The sequence below is a fragment of the Myotis myotis genome, unplaced genomic scaffold (assembly GCF_014108235.1).
Source record: "Myotis myotis isolate mMyoMyo1 unplaced genomic scaffold, mMyoMyo1.p scaffold_m19_p_1, whole genome shotgun sequence".
NCBI lineage: Eukaryota > Metazoa > Chordata > Mammalia > Chiroptera > Vespertilionidae > Myotis > Myotis myotis.
The window spans coordinates 208,595,030-208,622,679 of record NW_023416313.1 but is presented as its reverse complement, the minus strand read 5'-3'; the positions used below and the strand labels follow the sequence as shown (position 1 = coordinate 208,622,679).

Sequence of the window (27,650 nt, the reverse complement as noted above, 5' to 3'; positions counted from 1 at the left end):
AAATAAGAGATTAAGTGAAAGTGGGTATACCAAGTAATGAGAACACCAGTTCCTAATCTTCTCTAGTTCCCCTGAACTTCCCCTGAAGGAGTAAACCTTCATATACTCATAATTTGGAGCCTCCGCTATCCCCACCTCCCCCAAAGCCAGTGACTACCTGATTAGTCTACAATTGAATTATGAAATTATAGGCATGATTTGCAGTAATTGATGCTGTGCTATGCATTGGTGTCTAACCGTCCCTGACATCTCATGGCTTAAAACAGTAGAGGTTGATGTCTCACTCCCATGAAGTCCAGTATGGCTGAGAGCTCTCCTCTATCTTGCAGCTATGCCATATGTAGCATGAAGCCTCCGAGGACCTCATAGCAGAGACGAGGATGGAAGAGCCCAGCACATAGGCTCTTGATTGTCTCATCCCAGAGGTGACACATGTCATAGTGCAGTGTTCAGAAGCATTCACATGGGAGATGTGGGAGGGCACATGGACTATAGGGGGCCACTAACTTAACAACACTATGCAAACTCATGTCTAGGTCCTCGTAAGACCCTTCACTTCTCGTGCATCAGCCATGGGACTTGTCGTTGATTTCATTTTAAATTTAAAAGCTAGTATCTATTGCTTACCTATTATGTGCTGGCCCTGTGACAGGGCTACAAATATAGATATGCACCCTGACTGTTATGGCTCGGTGGGAGAGTGTCAGTCTGCACAATGAAGAGTCACAGGTTTGATTCCCAGTCAAGGGCATGTATGTGGGTTGCAGGTTCATTCTGAGCCCTGTTCGGGGCACGTGCAGGAGGCAACCAGTCAATCTGTCTCTCTCACATAGATGTTTCTCTCTCCCCTTCCTCCCTTCCATTCTCTCTAAAAATATATCAATGGAAAAAATATCCTCAGGTGAGGATTAACAAAATAAAAAATAGAGGGCAGGATTGGGGGGTGGGGAGACAATACCATAATCAATAAAGAAAAAATAAAAAATAGAGAAATGCATATGATACAGTCTCTAGTTTCAGGATTATTCTATGATTTAAGCTCTTAGTTTACATTGGCTTCAAAATAACTTTTAGGTAATTTCCTCTAAGTGTTTATATTGGTAGGTATAAATTAGTGACTAGCTAATCAAAAGACTGTGTAAGTAATTGATTAATAACAGTATCTTTTGTTCCTGTCACAAATATTAATTTCAGATATTTCTCCCAAATCTTGAAAACCATCCTCTTTTCCTTTTAACTAAAATAATCATTGAGAACTCTTTTCTTCTTTATAATGGCAACATGTGAGGATCTCTAATGTGCTTCTTAGATAAGTAACTGCAAATTCATCTATTTCTTGGTATTACCTTGTGGTTTATTTCTGATATTCACTGAAGCAGGTTTGCAAATTAATTTTAATATGAAATGTTCCATAGAAAGTCTCATAGAATATCAGTTGAAAGCAATTGTCCAGGAAGAGTTTTCATTTCTGAGTCAGCCTTGCAAATGAATCTCATATACTTTGTAAAAGGAAGTCACTCTTCTGATTTAAAAAGATATATTTATCCCAGAAATACTATTCTATCTGTTTGTATTTGATTTTCTAAGCCTACAGCTTGAACTGCTTATAGCAGTGGTACAAATGAATTTTAGTTATTGGGTTCTGAGAGTATTAATAAATTTTTTATAATGTTTGATTTCCATATGTTTTCTTTTCCAGAGTACCCGCGTGGCCTTGGACCATCTGGAGTCTGTGCCTGAGAAACTCAGCCTACTAGAAGGTCTCAGGGACTTCAGAGTAAGAAAGAGTTGGCCTGTCTCTTTCAGTATTTTTATTTGAGTGAAAACACTTGACATCTTTCCGACGTGCAAAGAAAATTGTAGGTAGGGAGGAAAGACCAAAAAACATAGGGACGTTTCACACTCCATCGTATCAGAGATTATTGACATTTGTGACGTCAGATTGAAAATAATGGGGCATATATTAGCACAATATGGGAAAATAGGGACTCTTACTCTACTCCCAGAAGCCCATTTGGCCCTCGGAAACTTTAACTATGATTTAGAAATACCTGCGAATTAAAACAGGTTACACATTACATTGACAATAGATAACTTTTGTGAGAAATAATTTTAATTTACAAATTATCTTCTTTGAGTTTCAGTTTTTCAGAGTACTGTGTTTTTTTTTTGAGAGAGAGATGATGGTGCACAGGTTATCCCTGTATTGTGGCATGTGAATTGAAATCTGTGTAGAGTTTTAGATTTTATATCCCATGCCATTTATTGATAGCATGGGGTATAAAATCTAACCACAAAGCTTTTCATTAAAAATCCAATTAATTACATGTGTGGATTTACCTACTATAGTTTCTTAAAGTTCCTCACAGAGCCCTGGCCTGTTCAGTTGATTGGAGCATTTTGAAAGAAGTGGTTCAGCTCTATAATCCCACATTTAAATATTACATATTTGTAATGGTGAAAGGGAGTAGCATTGAGTTCCAAGCCTCCATCCACCACAAATTACCTAGCCTTGGGCAACTCATTCTTAGCTTTACAGGGGCTATAGCTTTTTTTACATAAAAATGAGAACTTTGGAATTTTAATACTCCTTCTAGTTTGGTACTATTTGGGGAACTAAGTCCCATAGATGATTTTTCTTACATACAAAAATCAGTTGCCCTCATTCTAATTTTCTAATTTCTCTCTAACTCATAATGTTGCTGTCTAAATAAATGGCTATAGTGACTATTTGCACTGTTTTAGCCTCTCCCCGCAAAATGAAGGAAAAGTAGGAAGGGAGAGAGAGACATCAGCTGAGGAAATTTTTTTTGTGTGTGTTTTTTTTCTTAAATTTCTTTATTACTGGAATCTTTTTACCCTTTTGCTTTTGAGGTCAGATGAGATATCCTTAAGTTTAAAAATCTATGTGCTATAATCGTTAAAAAGTAAAATGTTATTTAAGAATTAGTGAAAAATAGGTGCTAGTTTTAAAGGTAACATTCTTTTTGATGCCAGGTACTACTAGATGTCATTAATGATCATCTTTGGAAAACTTCCTGTTACTTGAAACTTATTCCTTTCAACTAACAGTGTCAGTCATTTCAGATTGGCACCAGGACTAGTTGTAAATAAAATGCAAATAACCAATGTGGGACTCTGGTTTATTTTTATCATGTCATCCAAAGTGACCAATTTCTTCTTCATCAATGATGTATGGTTCCCCTAAGTATCTCCCTAAACTTTTATAATTGTTTATTTTCTACATACCAATACTTTTTTAAAATTTAAATTCTTTATTATTTAAAGTATTACATAAGTCTCCTTTTCCCCCCATTGACCTCTCCCCCGCTGCCCTCATCCCCCAGCACATGCCCTCACCCCCCTATGTCTGTGTCCATTGGTTATGTTCATATGCATGCATACCATACCAATACTTTTATTCTAATTTCAAGTGCTGATTTTTCTTTCATCCACCAGTTTAGATGTGTTGTTGTTTTTCCAGGATTCCCACAGTTTATCTGAGAGAACCGATGGGAGGTACTCCAAATACAGAGTTCCCCGAGAGTCTCTTCAGCAGCGCCGAGATGAGCCCAAGTACAGAATCAGAAACTTCAAAGTAATGTCCTTTATATACATGTTCAGTCTTAGAGTATTTTCCATGTTCCTGGCTACTGCCCTCACAGCAGCTCCTGCAGGGTTCCTGTAAGAGAAGATATTCTTTGATGCATAAAATAGATTTTCAGTTTTGTGGGAGTTGAGAATAAAAAGATAGTGCCTATAATTTTTACCTGGGAACTAATGTGTATGTTTATGCTACTGTGGGGCAATATGTTGTTTGTCCATGGGAATCGATGCTGCTTAAGAAATCCTGAGCCAGGAAACCCTGGTCTCTTGGTTGGTTAAAGGCTAAGTGTGGGTGGTCGGTTGCACTCCTTTGTGCGTAAGCCCAGCCACTCTCAGTGCTGACATCCCCAGTAGGCAAAGTAACATATCGGGAACTTTGTAAACTATAATCTTGGCACATACAATCATCTGTCATTCATCATTCTTCCCATGAGGATATGAACTCCATACTACTAATTAATGGGGTTGCTTATAGATGAATTAGGGAACTTAAAATTTGGGGGTGAGACCAATATAGGACACTAGAAAGATTTGACCATATTGACAAAAAAGCCCGCCATTCCCTATATTCTCCTCAAGATCCACCTGTGCTGTGGGTGATTTCAAACCCATTGGATTCTTAACAGGTATTAGCTAGAGCAAGCTTTCTCAACCTTGGCATTATTTGCATTTGGGTCCAATATCTGTTGTAGAGATGGTCACATGCATTGTAGGATATTTAGCAGCATCCCTACTAAGTAGATGCCAGTAGACTCCTCCATCCCAAGTTGTAGCATCCAGAAATGTTTCCAGACACTGCCAGATGGCACTTCAAGGGCAAAATTGACCCCCATGGGGAACATTGACCGAAAAGGAATCCACTGATATTCAAATGTACATGCCAATTCAGTTTAGAAAAAAAAATAGCTAAAGGCTCTTCGGGCTCTTTTATATTCTTAGAAACTTCAGTATGTACGAATGAATATTCATTGCACTGTATCTATTTACTCATTACAGCCAAATATAATATTTCTAAGAAGTTGCTGCCTCCTGAATGAAATCGAATAGAACACTCAGTGGATATAATGACTGTTCATTTCTATAATCCTCCCTAGCATGCTTAAAATGAGCACCCCACTTTCTCAATCCCCGGAAAACTGAACACTGTTATGCCACATTATTGATACCCTTACTGTGAAGAGGGAATCCTGTGGCTTTATAGCACCATACCTTTGGTTTTTATAGATTGGCATTAGGGACTCTAGTAGGGACCTTGTTGTTTCATATAGCAAAATTCAAGTTTGCTGAATCATCTCCCAGCATTGCCAGTAGTCTCCCATACACTCCAGCATCTCTCCATCACTTACAGGGGTGCTGCCAACTTAAACAGAAATACAGGGTTTAAACAACAATAGCAAATAATAATAACTACTCATTATTGAGCCACTCACATGAAATTGCCCTGTTTGTAGGTGTTGCACACTTTATATGCATTATCTCATATAATCTTCACAGCAACCCTATTGGGTTGGTACCATTCCCCCCCTCCTTTTACCATTGAAGAAAGCAGGGTTTTAGAACAATTAAATGGTTGAATCAGAATTAAAACCTCAATACACCTTGCTTACGTTTGCAGCTGATTTGTGAGGCCAACACTTAGCAAAATGAGAAATAAGTTTTGCAGATAGATAGTGCAAGTATAGGAAAGAGCCAGAAAGTGTATTATATGATGACGGTGTTCCACATTAGTACTATCTAAACATTGTAAAACGTTGATTCATTTCAGTGATGAATATGTAGACTGTCACCATATGTAACACGTGCCTGAAATAGTGCAGCAATCTAACAAAACTCATATAAATATCACATTTTTTGTAGTCATTAGAGATGGAAATGTGGGAGAACAGTTTTGCCATTTGCAGATACCAATGATCATTTGCTTACATGCTTCTTATGAAAACAATTTATTTAAAAAGACTGGGACGGGAGGCAGCTTCAAAAAAAGCATGAACTCCTATGAGCAGTGAGAAAGTTGTTAATCATTTCTGGGCTTCATGGCTAATCAGAAAAGCTACCTCAGGTTAGTCACAGGCATTTTGAAGAAAACACTTCATTTATAAGAGGCATTGGGATTCTTTCTATCAAGAGAGAACGTGCCCATAATATATTATTTCAACAGCTATTAACTTCCTACATGTTTTGCTAGGACAGAGTTCAGAGAAAGGCACATCGCAGGGACTGAATTTGTTGGTTCTACTGAAAACTTATTCACATATTGTCTTTCACTCTCAACAGTAGAGTTGAGTAGTTACAGCAGAAACTGTATGGCTCAAAATGTCCAATATATTTACTCTCTGCCCTTCTATAGAAAACGCTTGCCAACTCTTTGTCTAGAGAAAGGGGAAATTACCAATCTGGTCTTTCTTCCTTTGCATGTATATAAAACATTTCCTTTCCTTTATTTACCAATCAAATAAATACTGCTCATGTTCTTAGGAAAATCACAATATTTGTCCATTCATTCAACAAACATTCATTGTTAGTTGTGTGCCAGGAACTTACTAGATGCATGGGCCTCACATCATTAAAAGAAATAGACAAAGATCCCTGCCTTCTTGAAACTTCCATTCTAAATGAAGAATATTCATGTTTGTTGTTATTGTTGTTTTTTAAAATACAACATTCAACAAACATTGTGTTTCTACTGTACACAGGCACTCTGCAAGGGCTAAAGAGAATGGTATAATAAGAAAAATAATTACCAATCCTTAGGAATCCAAAGCCTCCACACATACAACTGTTGTGTAAAGGAGAAAGGGATAAATGCTGTTATGGAGACTTTAATAGACTGAAATGGGAGTTCAGAGAGAAAAGAAAGATACCCATAGTCTTTTGAAAAAATGGTTTATGATGACAAAGTACAGGAAAGTATTTGATCCCCATTTCTTTGGAAGAGAGTGGCTATTAGCATTACAGTTGTACAACTCTGACTGTATTATTATTGACACTTAAATAACTGTTGGAATAGAGAACCATGTTGGCAACTGGCTTCTTATGTTGTTGTTAATGTAGGAAGGCGGCGAGACGTCCACTATGACCACACTGCTAGTGGAGGGAAGGGTTAGCAGGAAGTAACTCAGGTTCTTTTACAATCCAGGCTAGAGCCATCTCCTGCAATTTGCTCTCGTGGCAATCACCAGAACAAGAACTATCAGATTTCTAGAAATCCATCGAGATTTTCAGCAGGAGCGACGTGCACAGTTGCTGAGAGCATAATGTAATATTGTACTAAGTTGACCAAGTAACTGGACCAAGTCTGTCCTAAAAATTTATATTTAGAATTTAATTCAAAGCTGAATCTGACATATTTTCTTTATCTTTGTAGAGACAGCAGAGGCATTTCATGGCCTCTCTTTCATCAGGCCTAATTGGGTTTCTATGGGACAGTTTTCTTCCTTGCTGTCCCAGCTGTTTCAGATAGAACAGAATGTTCAAAAGTCAGCCAATGGCATAGCATTGCTAATCTGAATTCACAGAGGAGTGTGGTTTTGTTCAAGAAATCCCTTTTTGCTACCTGCATTTTTTGCTCTCTACACATACTAAATATATGGTTTTAATTAGCAGTGAGTTTTTTTTTTAGTAAAATCACAGAAGGCATGCATTGTTCCCATCCTTCCTCCCCCTAAAAGGAAATTCATGATTTTCAATTTTTAGTGGAAGGGTCAGTATGTAACTTCTTTTTAAGGAAGCAGATGTTTTATAGGATAAGATGAGGTAGGTGAGGAAGTGTTGATGATGTCTTTCAGCACAGTTTATGAAAGCAGAGCTGGCTGAAGCCCTTTGTCATATTTGTTCGGAGTAAGAGTCCGTATGGTATTCAGTACGGTTTTGCCCCTGGGAGCCAGTTCTCCTTCCTTGAATCTCTTCCTGATTTGCTTATACTTTGCTTATAGCAATTAATGGCTGTTAGATCTTCTCTCTTAGGTCAGCTATTTCTGTACATACCTTAAAGCTTTTCCAATAGTAGCTTCTAAAGCATGCTGTGCATTAACTCCTGATGCAAATCAAGATTATAGGTGATTTTTATTTAATGACTATTAAAACATATCACTATTGTATTTTTCAGGTAATTTTACAAAAATTGCTTGGTAATAATACTTCAACTATGGGGGAATTTGAGGGAGAGTTAACCACATCATGCCCGATGATCTCATTTATAACTACCTCTCTCCATGCTTCAACAAGAAATCATATATAAACTGCTGTGCAAATATATCTCTATGCTTCCCCCAATCTTAGCCAGTTTGCCATTCTTTAAACCCCTCTTATATAGAGATTTAAGGTGCAAAGCTAATTAATCTGTAAGTTAACATAAAAGAAAATAGTAAGTATAACTGTAGTTGAATACTGAAATTTTGGAAATGCGGTTCTGCTAGATTGTAGGACTTTTGAGGGCAGATACTGTCTGCCTCATCTTTGACTCCAGAATACACAGCAAACACATACATGTTAAATTGTGAGTACATATTTTTCTCTAGCTTCAGCCTTTCTAGAATTCTAACAGAAATTTAATTTCACACATATGAAACCTGGCAGGCAATCAAATCATGCTAAGTCTGAAGAGATTTTTATTCTTTTGAAGTGATCAAGGCTAACTTGCCAGCCATAATATTTAACTAGTTGATTTCATTTTGCTCTTTTAGAAGTTAAACAAAAGGTTGCCAAATGGATTGGGATTTTTCTTTATTATAAAATCTGAAAATAGCAATGGATCAAAAGTGTTTATTTAGGAATCAATATGGGTACTTAGATGAACACATTAATTTTTTAACCTGCTTGAGCCCCACTCTACCAAACCTAGTTCGCTTAACAAGTTTTCAGCCATCCCAGTGATTTACTCAAGAGCAATAGAAAGATTGAGAAGAAATTCATCTATAAAGATCCATTTTAAATAATCTCAAATTCAAAATTCTACATACTAAAACCATAAAGAATACCAAGTAACTGCCTAAGTAGTTTTTATTAAACATGCTTGAAAAATGTTCATGCAAACAATCATTGTTTTCTTTAAAATAGTCACTTTAAGAGAATAAATACTAAGTCCAATGAGGCACCATCATTAAAACATCTTCGCGTTTGTTAGTTAAGTAAGTGGCAAATTCTTTTGAGTGTCATTGTTTATGGCAAATTTGTATCCACTGTGAGTAGATTAGATTTGGTCTCTGAAAGACTAAAGTAATACAGAGCCAAATCTGAAGTAGGTTACAAAAAAAAAGACTGAATAGGTCCTTTTCATTAGTGAGTGGTTGGGAATATTAAATTTTATGCAATAAAGTATCAACTGGACAAAGGTAAATTTATTAGATGGTCTGATCTAGCACAGTGTTGTCATGAGTCTGTTCACCTGTGGATGACTGTGGCTTTGGGTTGATAGTACTTGTGCTGTGCATTGGGATTTCCTGTGGTAAAGATCATGTGAATGGTTAGAAGTGCTGACTGTTTAGTGGTTCTGTTCAGATAGACTGAAATAATAAAGTGTTTGTGCCGAGAGGACTTAGAGATGATCTGGCCCAGCACCCTAATTTTTTACATGCAGAAACTGAGAATACGAGAGTAGCAGTCTCCTATGTTCCAACTTCCACCATGGCAAACTTTCATTTCTGTACTTTAGACAATAAATGACCCTTTGTGGCCATTTTTTAAGTTCCTTAATGCAAATAGCACTGTGCTAAAGTGTGGACAATTGGGATGGGTGAATGAATAGATAGAGACAATAACAGCATCACCCTCATGGAGGTTAACAGCTAAAGTAGGAGCCTTGCAGACTGAGATGTGGAGGACAGGCTTTACATAAACTGTCTCCCCAGCTTTACCTTTCAAACAGGAATAAAACCTACTGAGGAAGAGGTTAGGCATTTTTAAGCACCGATGGAGGATTGGGAATAAAGAATGGGGCGAGTTGGAGGGATAGCGCATTGTTAGTGTGGAGACGAGTTCTGGAAAACATTCCTGCCACAGGCTCAGAAACACATAAGTGTTTTTTCCTTCTCTCCAGGGGAAGGGTTGGATAAATTAAAATTAAAAAAAAATTAAATGTATCATTTGTCTTATAAACTTTGAACTTATAATATTCCGGAGAGAAAAATACTTGGTGGGCGTCATTAAATATTAATCATTACAGATCAGTTTAGCAAAGACATTTTAGTCAGGTTGGAACAGCTTTTAAGAAACCAATTACAATGTGGGTTATGAAAGAGAAGTGGAAGAAACCCAGGGAAAATATTAGAAAATGCAAGTCCCTGCACCCAGTGGAATTTTTGCAGGGAATTCTGGCTAACTAACTTGTTGAGACTTAAGACAGCAATAAAAATAAGTCTGTGTGCTAAGGATATAAGAATTGGTAAAAAGCAAAAGCTAAGATTACTAAAATTGCAAAAACATCTTCCTTTTTAACAAATACTTTCTTTTTAATATTTAAGTATTTGATTAAAGGGTAGGTAGGAATTACAAAAAATCATCTTATGGTCACCTTGTAAAATTTACTTATATAGAAATTCCACAAATTAAACATCAGTATATAATTGGAGGATATGAAGGTATTTTTTTAATCTTCTACTATGTTGATTATTGAAAAGATTATGAAATATTTTTCTTTTAGGGTGTTCTTTGAGGTTTCATTTCTTTAGTTGTATTTCATGGTAATATGGGGGATTCTGGCAGTCTTTTAAAGACTTATAAAATGTTGGAACTTAAGGATATGTCAGAGGTAAGCTTCCTCATTTTCTACATGAGAAAAAAAATGTAAGTGGTTAAATAAGTCAACAATTTTAAAGGGAAGGGACAACAGTCCGAAATTGTGAGTGCTTATTAACAGAGTGCCAAAATACATGAAGCAAAAACTGAAGAACTCTAAGGAAAAATAAACAAATTCATAATTATAGTTGATTTCAATATTCTTCTTTCACTCATTGATAAAACAATAGGCAGAAAATTAGTAAAGATTATAGAAGACTTGAACAACACTATCAACCAACAGACCTAACTGACATTTATACAATACTCCACCCAGCAACAGCTGACTACACATACTTAAGTGCACATCAGACATTCTCCAAAACAGACTATGTTCTGGGTGATAAAACAAGTCTCAATAAATTGAAAATGATTGAAATTATACAAAGTCTGTTGTCTAACCACAATGGAATGGAACTAGAAATCAATAACAGAAAGATATCTGGAAAATCTTCAAATATTTAGAAACCAAATAACATATTTCTAAATAACCCATGGCAGAACTCAAAAGAAAAATTAGAAAAAATTATATGAAAATAAAAGTATAGTTTATTAAAATTTGTGAGAGTCAGATAAACAGTGCTCAGAGGGAAATTTATCACATTAAATGTGTATATTATAAAAGAAGAAAAGTCTCAAATAGGTAATCCAAATTTCCACCTTAAGAAGCTAGAAAATGAAGACAAATCAAATGTAAATTAAGTAAAAGGAAGAAAATAATAAAGAGCAGAGATCAATGAAATTATAAAAACAGGAAAAGAAGTGAAATAAAAACCAGGATTTTTGAAAAAGCAATAAAATTTAAAAACCTCTATCCAGATTGATTAGGAAAAAAAGAGAGAAGATAAAGTTTTCAATATTAGAGATGAAAGGCTATTACTAGAATTTCTATAGACATTAAAAGAATACTTAGGAAATACATAGGAACAACTCTGCCAATAAATTTGATAACTTAGATTAAATAGATATAAATAAACAGCCTAAAAATATGTCACCCAGTAATTCTACTCCCAGAACACTATGCTAAATTAATACATTTAAAATGTGGACAAAGCTTTATGTACCAATATGTTTATCAAATGGTTATTTATAATAGAAGGAAGCTGAAATCACCTTAAATTTCCAACAATAGGTTAGTAAAATAAACAATGATTAACCATAATGATAATGATGACAGAGAAAATTCCCATATATAATATTAAATGAAAAAGTAGAGAAAAAAATTGTCAACAAATGGTGATCTCAATTATAAAGATATTTACAAATGAGAACTGGAAAAAATTTACCCTTACATTGGCTACTAGATTTATTTTTACCTTGCTGGATTATTTATTTTCTTCATTTTTTTCTATATTTTCCAAGTGTTCTAAATATGAAATATCAGTGTCCTATTTTAACTGTCATATGCCACAAAACTGGTTTTATAATTTAAAATAGAAAGTATTCTATTTCTGTGAACAGAAAAGATATAATCTGTGCTTTGAATCCAGTTGATTTTGCTTTAGAAATTTAAGCCCATGCCTTTTGGGAAGAATGGGCAGGGCTTGAATATCTTTGTGTGCCTCAGCCTTCCTCTGGTAGGCACACTGCGAGGCTGTCTTTGCACCATCTGTTTCATTCAGCCCCAACCTGAATCTCCACTTCATTCCTCTCACTGTCTTTTTTCAGTCCAGGTGTCTGTGTTTCCTTAAGTTTTCCTTTCTCTTATTGGCTCACAGTCATTAAAGCGTCTTTTACCAGGAAACCATTTCTTACGCTTTTCTCTTTCATGCCTCATATAAACACCATGACTGACTGGAGATTTCTAGCACTGGTTGAGAACTAACTCTCCTTTCTGTTGGTGCATCTTCCAGCTCCTCCCAGGCCTTTAGTACTTCACATCCGACTGTAACAGCCAGGTCCATTGCCCGGCCTCTAGCCGCCCGCTGTCAGCTCATTCTACAGTAGCTGTTGAAATACATTTGGACACAATGTATGTCCTTTCCTTTCCAAAAGTCCTGTAGTGAATGACTTCCAGTTTCTTATGAAATCCCTGTAACTAGTCAAAACTATAAATCATTTGATTGAAAACCTAAGGGCCTTCATCTTAAATAGACCTGAACTCCCTTTTGGTACATGAAGGCTAATGTACTTGAACCATCTGAGGATTATGTCCATCGTTATATCTTCGAGTAAATGGGCCTTTTACAAATGTAAATGAACGTGTTCTTCGTGGCTTTCATTTTCATCTGCGAAATACTTATGTGATAAAGATATAAAATATAAACTTGGCACTTGGTATAGAGAATAACAACTAATTCATCGGATTGTCATGTTACATGAGGCTCTGCTGTTTGTGGTGGCTGGCTATGTTTTGAGGAATCTGGGGCCCCTAACCCACAGTTGTCTCATCTAGAATCTTTGCAACATCCTTGATCCCTTCCTCTCCCTTGACCCCACAGTTATCCTCAGTTACAGTCTTTTAGCTGGTTTTCTCAGACCAAAACCTGTGCCACTCCAAACTGTTCTTCCTAAAGAGATCAGAGTAATCTTTGTGAAATATAAATTAAGGCATGCCATTCCTCTCCTGAAAACCCTGGACCGACTTTCTGATTTATGTAAGAAAAACCTCCCAAATCCAAACCCCACCTCTCGATCTCACTGTAACCACTTTCTTCAGCTTTAGTGTTCCTAAGCCATGGGGCCTTCCTTCAGTTCTTCAGAAACAACAAACTCTCAGCTCAGCATCTTCACATGTGTCTGGAGCATCATTCCCTGACCTCTATCTTCTGCTCCCCTTACCTCCAACTCTCCCACCACCCGCCCAAAAGTTTTCATCTAGCTGATTTATTGATTTATACTCAGCATTCAAAAATTGCTTTAAATATCACTGCCCAGAGGAGGTTTCAAATCTAAATTTAGTTCTTATTATTATTTCCTATTCTTCTTCTTGTAACACTTATAGTTTTTCATTTTATTGTTATTTATTTAGATTATTTGTTTAATGCCTTTTTCTTCTGCAAGCTAGAAAGTTGCATGACCACATACCTCATTTTGTTCATTATTTGACCAGCACATAATAGGTGTTCATTATTGTTGAATGAATGAGTGAAAGAAAGAAAAAAATGAATTGTGTAAATAATTAAAAAAAGAGAAAAAATTTGCAACTTTACTATCACAGAAAAGTATGAAAGTATCTATTCTAAGTCTAATTAGTAAAATTATTTGAGTTATCATTCCCATTTTTAGTGAAGGTTTGGGGGAAAGGACACATTTATATATTCCATGAGAGAGGGACCTCTTCTGTGTTCATTTTTATTTAGGTATTAAATATTTATTGAATGAGTAAGAGGTTTAATATAATCATTATGGAAAGGAGTCTAGCTCAATGTATTTAAAGCATCAAATTGTTTTTATTGACCCAGATTTCCACCTAAGAATTTGTCATAAGGAATATCACAAATATGGAAAAGGTCATATATTTAAAGATGTTTCCACCGTGTTATTTATAGGAGGAAAAATTTGGAAGCCACCTAAATGCCCAGTAAAGCATGCTGTGCTAGCTAAGTATAGTGCATCCACTAGATAGTATCCGAGTAACCTACATGCTAAAGGTTAGGATAATAGGATGACTTCAGAAATGTTTACAGTATGAAGGCAAATAAATGACCACAGTTTTATAACACTGTTTACAAATCCTACCCACAGGGAAAAAAGACTGGAAAGAAATATGTCATGCTGTGAGTGACTCAGGTCATTTCCTTCTCTCTCTCTTTTTTTTTTTTTTGTACATGCACAGGTTTTATTTTTTACAATGGTTATAATTATATGTATAACGTAGCTTGTATATTGAGGTTCAGTTTCACATTTAGAACTTTTAAATGAATCCCTATCCTTGTATTTTGTAACCAGTGAACTGAAATGCTGTGCTGTCTTATCTAGGATGACCGAACCTTTGCCGAAAGTGCCCATGCTCATGGGCTAGACCACTCATCTTCTTGGCAGGACCACAGTCGCTTTCTGTCTGCTCCACGGTTTTCACACTCGGCCTGTAAGTAAGAAGTCCTGTACTGCTTTTAAATTGGATTTAAGAAAATGAAACTCATGGGAAGATTAAAATGTAAGGCCAATACATGATAATAATATTCATGTTATGTGTTTGAAAAAACTGCCATTACGAATCGTACAAATAATGCCTCTTGAGTACACTGACAATATCACCCAATTTACTACAAATATATGTGGGATCCCCCTTTTATAGACCTTACCCTTATCAGAAAAACTTAAAATAAATCATCCAAGGTAATAATCTTAATTAAAGCAAATTTTGTATGTGTGGAGATCATTTGTAACTGTGGATGAATGGGTAAAGCAAGTTAGAGGGTATTACAATACAATTCAAATCACCAAAGAGTAGAAAATCTTTGCATAGAACTATTCAGAAATATATAATCTTTTGCAAAGAATAAGGTTATTAATGTGATTACAGGCTAGATTTCATTCTGTGAATACACTGTAAATGTTGATAGTACATCATCCACACCAACAAGGTGTAGGGTCTCTTGAATCAGGATACCATCTCCCACCACCCACCCCTCCCCTTCTTCAAGTTTCATCTTATATGTAATGTCCTTAAAGAAGCCTTCGGAAGTTACAGTTTTAAGTACGGTTTCTGTTATGAGTGCCCACAATGCATTCCAATTTTTCTTTAAAACCCTTCTCAGAATAATTATGAAGTTATTTGTTGTTTGAGTGACTTATTTTTTTTTTTATTGATTCCTCTGTTAACTGAAGATTGAACGCATGATGATAGGTATGATGTGTGTTCTGTTCATCACTGTTTCTTCAGCATCCTGCATAGTATTGGGCACATAGTGAATACTCAATTAATATTAAATAAATGAGTATAGGAATTTTTTTTAAGTCTACTTTTATCCAAACCACTAGGACTCAAATGTTAGTTAATGGATTCTTATTTAAATAATCATTTAGCTCTTCAGTTTACCATGGGCATAGAGTTTGTACATAAAATCTTGAAAACCCTCTTATTTTAAAAAATCTAGGTTACTATAAAATAAAATACCAAAATAAACCACAAGGAAGTAGGTCAAATCCAAAAGTGATAATTCTCATTTTTGCTGATTTATATTTATGGATTCATTGAATAAATATTTTTTAGTTTCTGATAATGTTTTGGTTTTCATTGTATCATGATTATTTTATTCTAAGAGCTAAGCATTTTCTCTTCCCTGTCTTAACCATTTACCAAGTGACTTTATATATCTGCATAAACCCTCTGCTATTCTAATATGGCAGCCACTCTTTAATATGGATTGTTATCTCAAGTTGGTTATAATACCTTAGGATCTGATATACATAGGCCAAATTTCTTATTTTTCATATTAAGAAATGGAAAAATTTCCTCAGGGCTGTGTGATATATATGAACATGGAAGAGGAGGGTGGGCAAAACACCATCAAACATTCCATCCCATCCATCAAGGCATTCACATGCTTGGCCTGGAGATAAACAGCACCGTGACCAAGTCATTGCTCCATGGCCGTTTAATTCTGCCATTGTGACCTTCATAAGGTGCCCCAGAAAGGCACCTAGAAGGAAGTGGTTAGAAGACATTAGGGGGAGGAAAGCATCACAACTTTTAGAATTTTTTTTTAATATTATGACAGGCAGTGAGAGAAACTGTTTTTAGCTTTCTACTCAGTAGCATTTCATGACCAGCTGTGGTAATTTCTCTAAGATATATTATAATCCTCATAGGCAGCCATTCGTTTCCATATAAATTATCTTGCTTACATGGAACTACAGTTAAATAAGAGTAGGAAGAAAATATCACTGAGAACATAATTAGTGTTAAAAATGTGTATTATTGCACAATGTGTATTATTGTGTAAAATCTGACTGAAAATTTACCTTCAAAAGTAAACCTCTTGTCCTAGTTGTTGTGGTTCAGTGTATTGGGCGGCATCCTGTGCACCAAAAGGTTGCCAGTTCAGTTCTCATTCAGGGCACATGCCTGGGTTTCCAGCATGATCCCCAGTTGGGGGTGTGCAGGAGACAACCAATATATGTTTCTCTCTAACATTGATGTCTCGCTCTCTCTCTCTCTCTCTCTCTCTCCCTCTTCCTCTCTCTCTAAAAGGCAATAAAAATCTTTTGAAAAATGTAGTAAGCTTCTTTATTAATTTTATTAATTGATAAATGATGTAAGTATTTTATTAAAACCCTAGAGGCCTGGTGCACAAAAATTCGTGCAAGAATAGGCCTTCCTTCTCCCAGCTGCTGGCCCTGGCTTCCCTCCAGCACCTGGGACCCAGGCTGGCTTCCCTCGGGCCACCTGCAGGCACCCAGGACCTGGGCTGGCTTCCCTTAGGCCACCCGCTGGCACCCGGGATGGGCTGGCTTCCCTCCACCCCAGCTTCATCAGGAAGGACGTCCGGAATGATGTCTGAAAGACATCCAGTCTAATTAGCATATTACCCTTTTATTATTATAGATAGCCTATGTTTTACTCTTATTTTTGACAAATTTATTTTATGATTTTTCTCACATATCTATCTAAATATTTTGAAGGATACTTTAGAAAATTTATTCATAGGCACCTTATTGTTAAACATTTTATGTTATTGAATTAAACTTATTCCTAGAAATCACATTTATTTTTATTTGATTTTCTAATGAAGCTTGAGGTTTCTATGTTTTTTCATAATGTGGTATCTTAGAAGTAGATTAGGATCACTCTGAATACTTCATTTTTGTAGCACAAACCATTTCATCTTACTCATAGAAATTGTTCTGTCATTTTTCTTTAACCTCCATTTAAACTTCTAAAATTACAAAGGAGAGATGTCAACACCAACAAAAAAACCAGCACCTACTGTAAATTCATAATCCAAGGGGAACGAAGCTGTCTTTAAAAGTATTAATGCCCTCGGGTATGAGAGGAAATATTATATCCATTAAAAACAAGAGCAAGATGCAAAGAAAAAGGAACACAGGATAAAAGGTATCAGAAATTTAAAATATTTTAAATTAGAAAGGTGAAAAATGAAGTTGAGAAAAATCACGAAGAGTAGAAGGAAAAAAATATGGCACAATAGGGAGGAAAAAATAAGATATTTATAAATTCAGTTCAAGAGGGAGAATACCTGATTAGCGAGAGTGTTGGGATGAGAGAACAAGGAAAAAAGAAGAAAGGCCAGAAGTGGGGGGTTAAAAAGGCCCACCCACAGGGACCTGGTCCACTGCGGTCATCCTGAAGCTCTCCTCACCCTCTTTCTATGTTGATGCCCATGGGCCTCAGATCCCGGGCCTTTCTCTGCTCATTTCAAAAAAGGAGGTGAATGTTTTGCTTTCGTGTTTCTGAAAATGGATTTCTTCCCCCTCATCCTGGTGAAACTTTGGCTGGCTATAAAATTTTATGTTGAAAACACTCCTTCTGAAGTCATTGCACAATTATCTTCCAAAATCCAGTATTGCTGTTGAAAACTTTATGTCTTTACTGTTTTGACTCCTACTCCTTAGAAGTGATCTTTTCCATCACCACTAACTCCCCATGCAGCCCCAGGAACTTTTAGGACCTTTAACCCTACCAGGTTTCATGATGATGAGCCTCCCTGTGGGTCTTGCCTTACTCCCTTTACAAGCTACTTGCTGGGTGAGCCCTTTTAATCTGGACACTCATGTTCTTCAGTTCTTTCATATTTGCTTCACTTGAGCACCCTAGAAAAAAACTACTCATAGAAATATGGCAAATCTAATTGAGTTATTAGAAACAATTACATGTGGTCATAGAGAAAGAGCAAATAAAAATAAAAACATGGGTCAATTACTAATTCCAGAGGGAAAAGAATGAGCAAGAAAAGAAGCATTTTCATAGCATACCTATTAGGTTGTGTGAGCCATATTTACATAGTCATAGTATAATATAAATACTCACTATTGACATAACTCGAAGTTCAGATGTAACTATATAGGGAGGATGGGATGAAGAGAAATGGATGGGTGTGGATAAGTCTAAAAATGATAAATAAAAAAATAGCCATATAAGCTTCTTTTATTTACAAGAATTGAAGTAAATACAGAAAATAAAGCTAAAAGAGTTGATTATGGTTGACCCTTGGGATCAGGATTGTGGGATTGGGAGGGATGGGGCAAAAGACTGCAGTCTTTGTATGTAGCCTTTTGGTGCTCTTTGATATGTGTATGTGTGCTTAGTCTAAAAAGGAATCTCATACTAGCAAGTGTTTGATTACCTTCTGAATTAACCATGAAGGCTAGAGGTTGGAGTTTAGAGCAGTTGAGACCAGTGTGGGGACATGAGGAGTAAATAACAGGAGCTGAATGGACATGAGTTTATGAGCCCACAGAACAGGCTCCTTCCTCCTCGAGTTGGGATTTGTACTGGATGAGGCCCTTCTGTCTATGCTGTAGATGCTAAGGCACTCATTCTGCTGACTTAGGTGCCCTGTCAAACTGTGACCAAACTACAGCAAAGAATCACTGACCGTGGAAAAAACAAAGGAAGTGGGAAAATACTGCATAATTTGTGGTCTCTGAAATGATCCAGCATTAATGAAAGTTTGTTTTCAGTAGTAATTTATGTCAGCTTTGTATAGTTCAGGTCAATTCAAGAAAAGGTAGATTCCTTCTGCCAGGAAGAAGGGGAGAAATGTATAAATTGTAAGTTTATATTACCATTGGAAATGGGAACACAGAAATCCATTCTTTAGAGCCATGATTACGACCAAATTTATCCTGGCTGGCTGGAAGTTATGGCCGAGATTCAGGACACTCTTTTAGAAGACTTGGATTCCATTACCTTCAGCTGTAGACAGTGGGGGCTTAGTAAGTAAGAGAGACTCATAATGCAAGCTTTTGAAACTGTCATTTTTACTTTTTATAAGTAGTGACTGACCACTAGTCTCCATGTATAGCTCCTTTTAGGCTAAAGGGACACACTCCAGGACTGGCCTACAGTCCTGAGGCCAGGACCAGACCAGATGTGAGTGAGGCTGGAGTCATGTGATGACTTCTCGAGTCTCCAGTCCTTTGAGACTAAATGCTTGATATTTGTGGAGTTGGTATCTCTGAACTAAGTTTTAAAAATATATGGGGATTGCAAATTTTCATGTAATTCTAAAACGGTTTTAAATAATATTTATTTAAATAAATGCATGATCCCAAAAGGAAAGAACTGATTTTTCATAGGAAAAAATGTTATCTGAGGATTATTATAGGTGTTGGAAATGAACCATGCATATTAATTTGACTTGATAGTCTTAGGAAAGCAAATCAGTGAAAGTTGCTAAAAAAAGGACCCTATTTTATTTACTTACCTCGGTTTACGTTGCTCTAAAAGGGAAAGAAAAAAGTATTCTCAATTTACGTTAGAACATGCCTGTAGTGAGAGTTTAAGTCCCTCGGGTGAAACAATTTCTCTGCTACCAGAATAGCACACACTTTTCACTTCTGCTCTGAGTGTCAGGATCCACCCACCTAACTCTGAATAGACACTTCCTATGTGGTCCTCCACTTTACACATAAAATGCCAAGGATTTATGGCCATAAAAATATTGCAGTACCGATAGGTAGAAAAATGTTTTTTGGTTTTGAAAGGGGTTTTTTTTATTTCATGAAAGCACCAGCCTTTCTGTTTCTCCATTTTTATAGGTTCATTTTACATGATAAGGAGTGTGTGTGTGTGTGTGTGTGTGTGTGTGTGTGTGTGTGTATCTTTTCACTGACCATTTAGGTGCCAAATATTTTCTGATTAGTGCAATTTGACAAGGTACTCTCTTCAGTGGTTCTCAACCTTGGCTGCACATTAGAATCACCTGGGAATCTTTTTAAAGTCCTGATTTCTGGGCCTCATCCTCCGGAAATTCTGTTTCTTTGTTATGGGGTGGGGCCACAACATTAGTAACAAAGAAACAGAATTTCCGGAGGGTGAGGCCCAGAAATCAGGATTTTAAAAAGATTCCCAGGTGATTCTAATGTGCAGCCAGAGGTTGAGAACCACTGCTCTAGATGCTTTCTAGAAAGCAACTGGAAAATCCCTAATTGGCTATCTCTTAAAAATTCCTTAAGTACATTCAGTTATTCAAGCAACATTTGCTAAGAGGCTGTGCAGGAGGAGGCTCTCTTTTTGGTTCTGGGGGACACAATAGTGAACAAGACAGGAGAGGTCACCTCATCTCATGGAGGAATAGGTAGTAAACAAGTAAACAATTTGAAATAGTGATTGTGGCTTAAAGGTGAAATGATGGAAGGCACCTGGAACAGGGCTGCTCCCTTAAATGAGTGATCAGCAGATATTTTTCTGAGGAGGTTACAACTGAGCTGAAACCTGAATGGTAAGAAGAAGCCACTGAATTAAAATTGAGTGGAAAGTTTTCCTTTGAGAGGGAGCAATAAAAGTGCAAAGTACCCAGAGAAGAAAGGGACATGGTCTTCTAGAGAGATGGAACACTGAATGAGCGAATGAATCAGTGAGAGTGAGGAATGGAAAGAGAGAGAGAGAGAGAGAGAGAGAGAGAGAGAGAGAGAGAGAGAGAGAATGAGAATATGAGGTCCCCAGGGAGCTAAAGGAAGATGTTTGGATTTTATTCCAAGTTCACTGGGAGGCCAGTGGTGGTGGTGATGATGGTGATGGTGGTGGTGTGTGAGTGTGTGCATGTGGTGGGGGGTTATGCAGGAGAATGACCTGCTCTGATTTACCTTTTAAATAATAACTCTGGTTGTGGCCTGGCCAGATGGCCCAGTTGGGTGGAGCATCATCCCATACACTAAAATGTCATGGATTCAGTCCCTGGTTGGGGCTTGTATGGGAGGTAACTATCGATGTTTCTCTCTCTCTCTCTCTCTCTCTCTCTCTCTCTCTCTTCTTCTCTCTTTTTTCCTCTGTCTCCCCCAAATCAATAAAAACATACCCTCAGGTGAGAATTTTTTTAAAAAAGGTAGCTCTGCTTGTGGTATGGAGAAAGGGGCAAGAAGAAAACAGGAAAAGAGGGAATGGTAACTTGGGCTGGTGTGATGATAACAGAAATACAGTGGGGCCTTGACTTACTAGTTCCAAGACCGAGCTCGTTAAGGAGCTTGTTAACTCAAATTACTCTGTCAACTCAATGCAAAAAATCAGCTGAGGGACAGCTGGTATCTCAAAAAACTCATTAGTCGGGACATTCATAAGTCAAGGCCCCACCGTAGTGTCAAGTAGAACTTGGAGGCATAACCATCAGAACTCAGTCTTAAATTGGATGGTGCAAGAGGCAGGACAAAGGAAGTAAGGAACCAAGGTCTGAAAAACTAAGTGATTGAGTGTTTCATTTTTGAAGGCGGAGAAGAGAAAAGGATGGGCAGGCATCTGAGATTAGAAATCAGGCAGGAAGATTTCACATAGTTGGATATAGGTGGCTGGAATTCACAGGAGATATTAAGAGGTAGTAAAACACACACACACAGAGAATACGTTAAATTCTAACTCTAGTCTCAATTTCCTTTGGTGAAACAAACAATATTCTGCATAAAGGAGGCCCTTAAGATTTCTCACTCCAAAATTCTGTGTACTTTACATCATTATATACTGGCCACACACACATCTTCCACTCTCAGATACTTCATATCCCCCTCCCCCAAATTAAATCACATGGATGTTTTTTGAAAATATAGTAAACTGATTAAATTTATTCCTACATTGAAGGTCTGTTAGGCCATGTAAAGTTGACAGAAAACTAGATGAAATATGATTATTTACAATGTTTTGGTCCAGGGATTATGTTCACTTAGGTTGATTTTTCTCTTTTCTTTTACCTTGCCAGCATTTACCAAAAGAACTTTTGCTCCCGATTCAACTTCAACCAAGGAAGATGCCACAGGTTTACCAATGGATGGAACAAGTCCACAATCCAAAAAGCAGGAATATGAAAGCAAAAACAGCAAAATGTAATTAGTTGCTTTCCATGAGTGTTTTATAAACAATAGCATATCTACCCTTGCTGCAATTGGCCTACATTCTCTAGCAGACATAGCTGAAGTCTATACTCTTCAGCATTGCCAAACACAGACTACAGTTGGTCCTTGTGAATGATATACGTTAAAGCACTCCAAACACTGTCAGCTCATGAATACTTACAACTAACTTATTAGCAACTTATACCAGCAGAAAAAGTGATATTGTTCACTTTGCATTTTTCTTTTTCAGGTGCCGCCAGTCTCATTTTTACAACCAAAATTTGAGTTTATAATTGAGGTCTTTCAACAATGACTAGCTAAAATGGAGGAAAATGAGTTCCCCTGGAGGCAGAAGTTGCCAGCACTTCAAATTCAGGGAGCATTTATATACAACTGATTTTTTTAAAAAATGCTTTCTCCCTAATAAATTATCATGTGTTATAACATGTCATGGAGATATGCAAATATAATAGTAGTTCACTTTATAAATGCTCAGGATTGTTAAATTAATCAACTCAGCAGTCTGTTGCTATATACAGTACATTAACATTATTTCCAATTATTCCTATTAAATAGCAATAAAGAATTTACAATGCTATCTGAATTGCAGAGCCCTGTAAAGAATTCAATGCACAATTTATTTATTTGTCTTTTGTGGCCAAATATCCCACTATGATCACATCAGTGATATCCTGGACCATCTTTGGTTTACTCTGACCAAAATCACAGTACCATACTCCTGTATCCATGAGATTTTCTCTGCAGGAGCTCTCATATAACTTGATACTATCTACTTTTAGCCTCTCAGCTTTTCCCACATCAAACTGTTTTTAAGAACTTGTCTTCTTTACATGCTGATCTACCAGTGGAGAAAGATTTCTATTAAATGCTAAATAATGGTGAGCATTGGGTCATGGTGGGAAAATCCTGCACAGAGACAAGAACAATAAAGCAATACCTTCCTAATGTGCATCACATCTTTTTTTTGTTAGATTTCCCATCTATACTAATAAAAAGATAATATGCTAATTAAACCAGATAACCAGATGTCTTCCGGACGTCATTCTAGAGGTCCATCCTGACAAAGCTGGGGGTGTGGCCGGCCTGCAAACTGCCCATGGCCCCTCACCCAGGCCGGCCCTGCCCCCCAGCAGGGACCCCCACCCTAATCAGGGTTGTGGCCAGCCTGCAATCCGCCCACGGCCATTAACCCAGGCCAAGCCCACCCCCAGTGGTGACCCCCACCCTGATCCAGGGCCCCCTTCAGGGCAGGCCAGCCAGCCTTCACCCATGCACCAGGCCTCTATTCCTATATAATAAAAGGGTAATATGCAATTGACCCTAATGGCAGAATGACCAGAACGACCACTAGACCAGTCACTATGAGGCTTTCTGACCACCTCTTGGTATCTTTCCCCGACCGGCAGGCTCTGATCACCCGATGGCAAGTGGGGAACCGGGGGTGGGTGGCGGCAGGGGGCGAGGCTGGCTGCGGGCAGCTGAGGAAGTTGGCCGTGATCACAGGCCAGGCCTAGGGACCATACCCATGCACGAATTTCATGCGCCGGGCCTCTAGTATTTCATAAAGATGCTTCTGTTTTCACTCAAGATATGTTTTCCTAGTGGACCATATTGGAATGTGCAGAAGACATGAATGTAAATGCTATGGTTACTACAGAAGATGAAGTTTCCTATCCCTAAATTACATAATATAATCTTCATAGCCTCCAAGAGTACAGGCACACATTTTATCATAGTCATTTTCTAAACCTTTTGCTGAGTTCCTCCTATAGGCCAGCTGTTGTGCTAGGAAGGAAAACAGAAACATAAAAGCAGGTGTTCCTGTCCCCAAGTTTGTATGGCATTAGGAATTACAAGAAAAGGGGTGATGTGTTCAGGCCAGCTGGAGAAATTCTGATTTGGACATTAAACAGGTTTGGTTTGGTTTTGTCTAACCTCAGGATATCAAAACATTAATGTGCTGACGAGCACTGTGAGGTTTTAGTGGGAACAGCCCTTTGTGAAGGAGTGGCTCGCAGTCACGGTGCTTCGCAGAACCCATATCAACTCTATAGTAATATTGGGGGTATTAAGAAATTATGTCAATATTTTCATTTCTTTTTTGACCAACACCATAATATCTTAACTCCTTGGATCTGAAGTTTATCTCCTTGGATATGGAGAGAAAATTAACAGGTTTTATTTAAATCCTGTAGATTAAGGTTAAATAGCTTTACCCTGAATATATTAGTAAGAACTTTGTGCAGTCCAATCTGTTTAATAGGAACTGATCTAAACCATTATTGGCACATCTGTGGTCATTAAAAAGAATTACATCAGGACAGTTAGACCTGGAAGTTTAAGGTAACTTGGAGTATTTACTTGGCAAATCCTTGAAAACATTAGCTGATGGTTTTAAAACAGAGTGGAGAGAGATCTTATGAAAGACCTTTTTAAGTCTGAAATAAGTATATAAAGCCACTATGTCATATTATTGAAGTCCCTAGGCTACTGTTGAACTAATGGAGGTATCTGACTTTAAATATTAAACATACAAAAACTTTAAAGGCAAAGTCAACTTTTTGTGAGCAGCAGTTTTGTCAAAATTCCTTGACCCTCTGTTCATATGGAATTAAATCCAAGGACCTGCCTCCCTGAAGATTTTCCCTATCTCTTGCAGTCACCATAAGCTGGAGTTGGAAATCAAAAGAAATGTTAAGAAAACACTAATAGCTTCATTTGTACATTTCAAAGCCAGCAACTAGCTCCTTTACTCACCCCTTTGGCAGGAGAGTGTGTGATATCAGCCCCTGTAGAGTTGTGGCTGCTCAGCTATGTTGCTTGTAGCACTGGGACATTGGGAGGGACAAACCTTATTCTTGCAATGAGCCTGGTCCAAGACTTCACTTGAAGATTGACTTATTTTTTGGTTTAATAGTTTTGAGTCTTCTGGCCATCTTTCTCCCTAAACACACTAAGCTTCCATTGAACTTACTGAAGCCACAGAGGCGAGAAACAGCTGGGAGAAACCTGGCTTGATGTGTTTCCCATTGGCTAAGGTCATTATTATTTCCTTGACTAGTCATGTCTGATTTGAAGACTGGAAACCAGTTGGTTATATAACATCTTATGCATCCAGGTTCCCATAATCAATGACTTTTCTTATTGTTAGAGTTTACATATTTTTACTAATAAAGAGATAAAATCTATAGCTTCCCAAAATAATGTGCATAAGTCATACAGATTTAAAGATTACATGGATAAAAAATGCCTACCTACTTAGCTAGGAAAACAAGGCTATTTTTCCTCATTTTTCTACTTTGAACTATGATAAATGCATTTTCCATTTTGAAGCTCTGGTCAGTGATATGTAAAGTGTATTTAGAGTCACAGTAATTGTTATATTTTCTCCAAAATGTATTAAATCTTATATTTAACAAATACCATTGTATGTGGGACGACACTCTTACATATATATTTGGATGGTATATTTAATTAGCAAGCAAACCTGTTTCTTAGGAAGGAGCAAATATCTCAAATTGTTTTAGTCAGGATTTGTACTATAATCCCAGTTGCACATCATATGGTAGCCAAGAACATGAATGGTCATTAAGTAGGTGACTCCTTTTCCAAGATTCTGACACTCCTCCTCAAACGAACTGTCCCAGTATTTTCTCTCCATTCAAAACAAAACAAAATTTGTGATTTTCATAGGCTTAAAATGAGGAAGCTGTCCTCACGAAAGCATCTGGTTTTCTTGGATCAAAACTAAACCATGAACCTTAAGCTGGAAAGTAAATTTGGGAAAGTTTGTATATAAAGACATTTCACGCACTAAAGTTCAATTTAAAAATAGTTACATCTTTCAACTTTTAAGTTCTCAAATATTTAGCAAGAAAAACATACCAGCTTATCCCTATTTGAGAAAAGAAATTTGGGCCATGAAAGATTCGATTTAGTTTCACTTCCGTACAAAGCAGGACACATCAAATTTGAAGGCCAGGAAAAATGCCTACGTCTAGAAGCAGAACGTTAGGTCCCAAACAAAATTTAGAGAAGTCTCCCTTGACTCTGATTAGTAACAGAGTAAACTAATCTGCTCTGCTCAGGTGAAACCAGCCGTCCTTCAAGTTCTAACCTCATCTGCCCCATCTTAGTCTCTCCAGCTCTGCCTACGCCTATGTTCACCTCCTAGATCAGTGGTTCTCAACCTTGGCTGCACATTAGAATCACCTGGGAATCTTTTGAAAATCTTGATTTCTGGGCCTCCTCCTCCAGAAATTCTGTTTCTTTGTGATGGGGTGGGGCCACAACATTAGTAACAAAGAAACAGAATTTCCGGAGGATGAGGCCCAGAAATCAGGATTTTAAAAAGATTCCCAGGTGATTCCAATGTGCAGCCAGGGTTGAGAACCACTGTCCTAGATCAAAACCCAACCCAGTTCAGTCACTCTTCTGCCAGGTTCACTCCCACTGTTGACCTCTGAAGTCTAGTTACTCTACAACCCACAAGAAAGGGGCAGGCTAAGGTTTGTAGCATCTGCATATCTTTCAGGACCAGCCAATTAGAAAAGGATTTGAATGTCACATGTCTTTGCTCTCATGATTGAAACTCTAAGAATACTTCTGTAGCTGGGTATCTCTTCCATAACAGCTTGACTCTGATATGGCACAAAGCCATGTGACACCTGTGACTGTGAGCTTGCTGCCTTGCTCTCTCTATGAATACACTGCATTTCTAAACATAGCATATTGTTCGTTCCCTTTCAGGAGGATAGTTTAAACTATATAATCCGATGATCTCTATGTTTCAAAATGTGGAATCTTATGTCCTTGGGCATGTAAGTGAGGACATGAAAAAAAAGCCTCTATAGTTAAAATAAAGCCACACAACATTGATCACAATAGAAGAGCAATACTAACAATGTGTTGTGTTTTAAAAAGTTGACGTTGCATGGCTGCTGTTACCTGTATTTCTCAAGCTGGCAGATGCAGGGTTTCCATGCGCAGACTGTCTTCTGTCATCTCTCAGCAGATTCCCACAACTTGACACCCTCTCATTTTCCATTCTTTAGTAAAGCACTTGACTGACAGTATTTCAATAAAACGAAAGTTACAATTTAGCCTTAAATATTGATGCTCTGTGTCATCTCAGCTATATACGTCACTGGAAATAAAAGATCAAAAAACTGTTTGGAAGCAATATTTTTAAAATGGAATTATTGGATGTTAAAGTACCAACAGATTAGATGTTATAATTTAAAAATCAGGAAGTACCTTATTCTGAGGGAAAGGAGGATAATATATTCTCATCAGTTAATCCC

The 27,650-nt window shown here is 37.2% G+C and overlaps 1 protein-coding gene across 10 annotated transcripts in view; it reads left to right on the top strand.

The window, feature by feature from the left end:
* CEP128 (centrosomal protein 128) overlaps positions 1-22,894 on the top strand; it is a 344,130-nt gene extending 321,236 nt beyond the window's left edge. For 8 of the 10 annotated variants that reach the window (XM_036314524.1, XM_036314495.1, XM_036314458.1 and 5 more), the window contains 5 exons: positions 1,700-1,777; positions 3,485-3,598; positions 14,299-14,407; positions 22,194-22,317; positions 22,577-22,894. In XM_036314524.1, the coding sequence (XP_036170417.1) occupies positions 1,700-1,777; positions 3,485-3,598; positions 14,299-14,407; positions 22,194-22,317; positions 22,577-22,619 (468 nt within the window). In that variant the 3' untranslated portion in view covers positions 22,620-22,894. Of the gene's footprint in view, positions 1-1,699; positions 1,864-3,484; positions 3,599-14,298; positions 14,408-17,215; positions 17,381-22,193; positions 22,328-22,576 lie in introns of those variants that run through there. The other 2 variants (XR_004968369.1, XM_036314485.1) reach the window with 2 other exon arrangements.
* Positions 22,895-27,650: the final 4,756 nt, after the last annotated feature.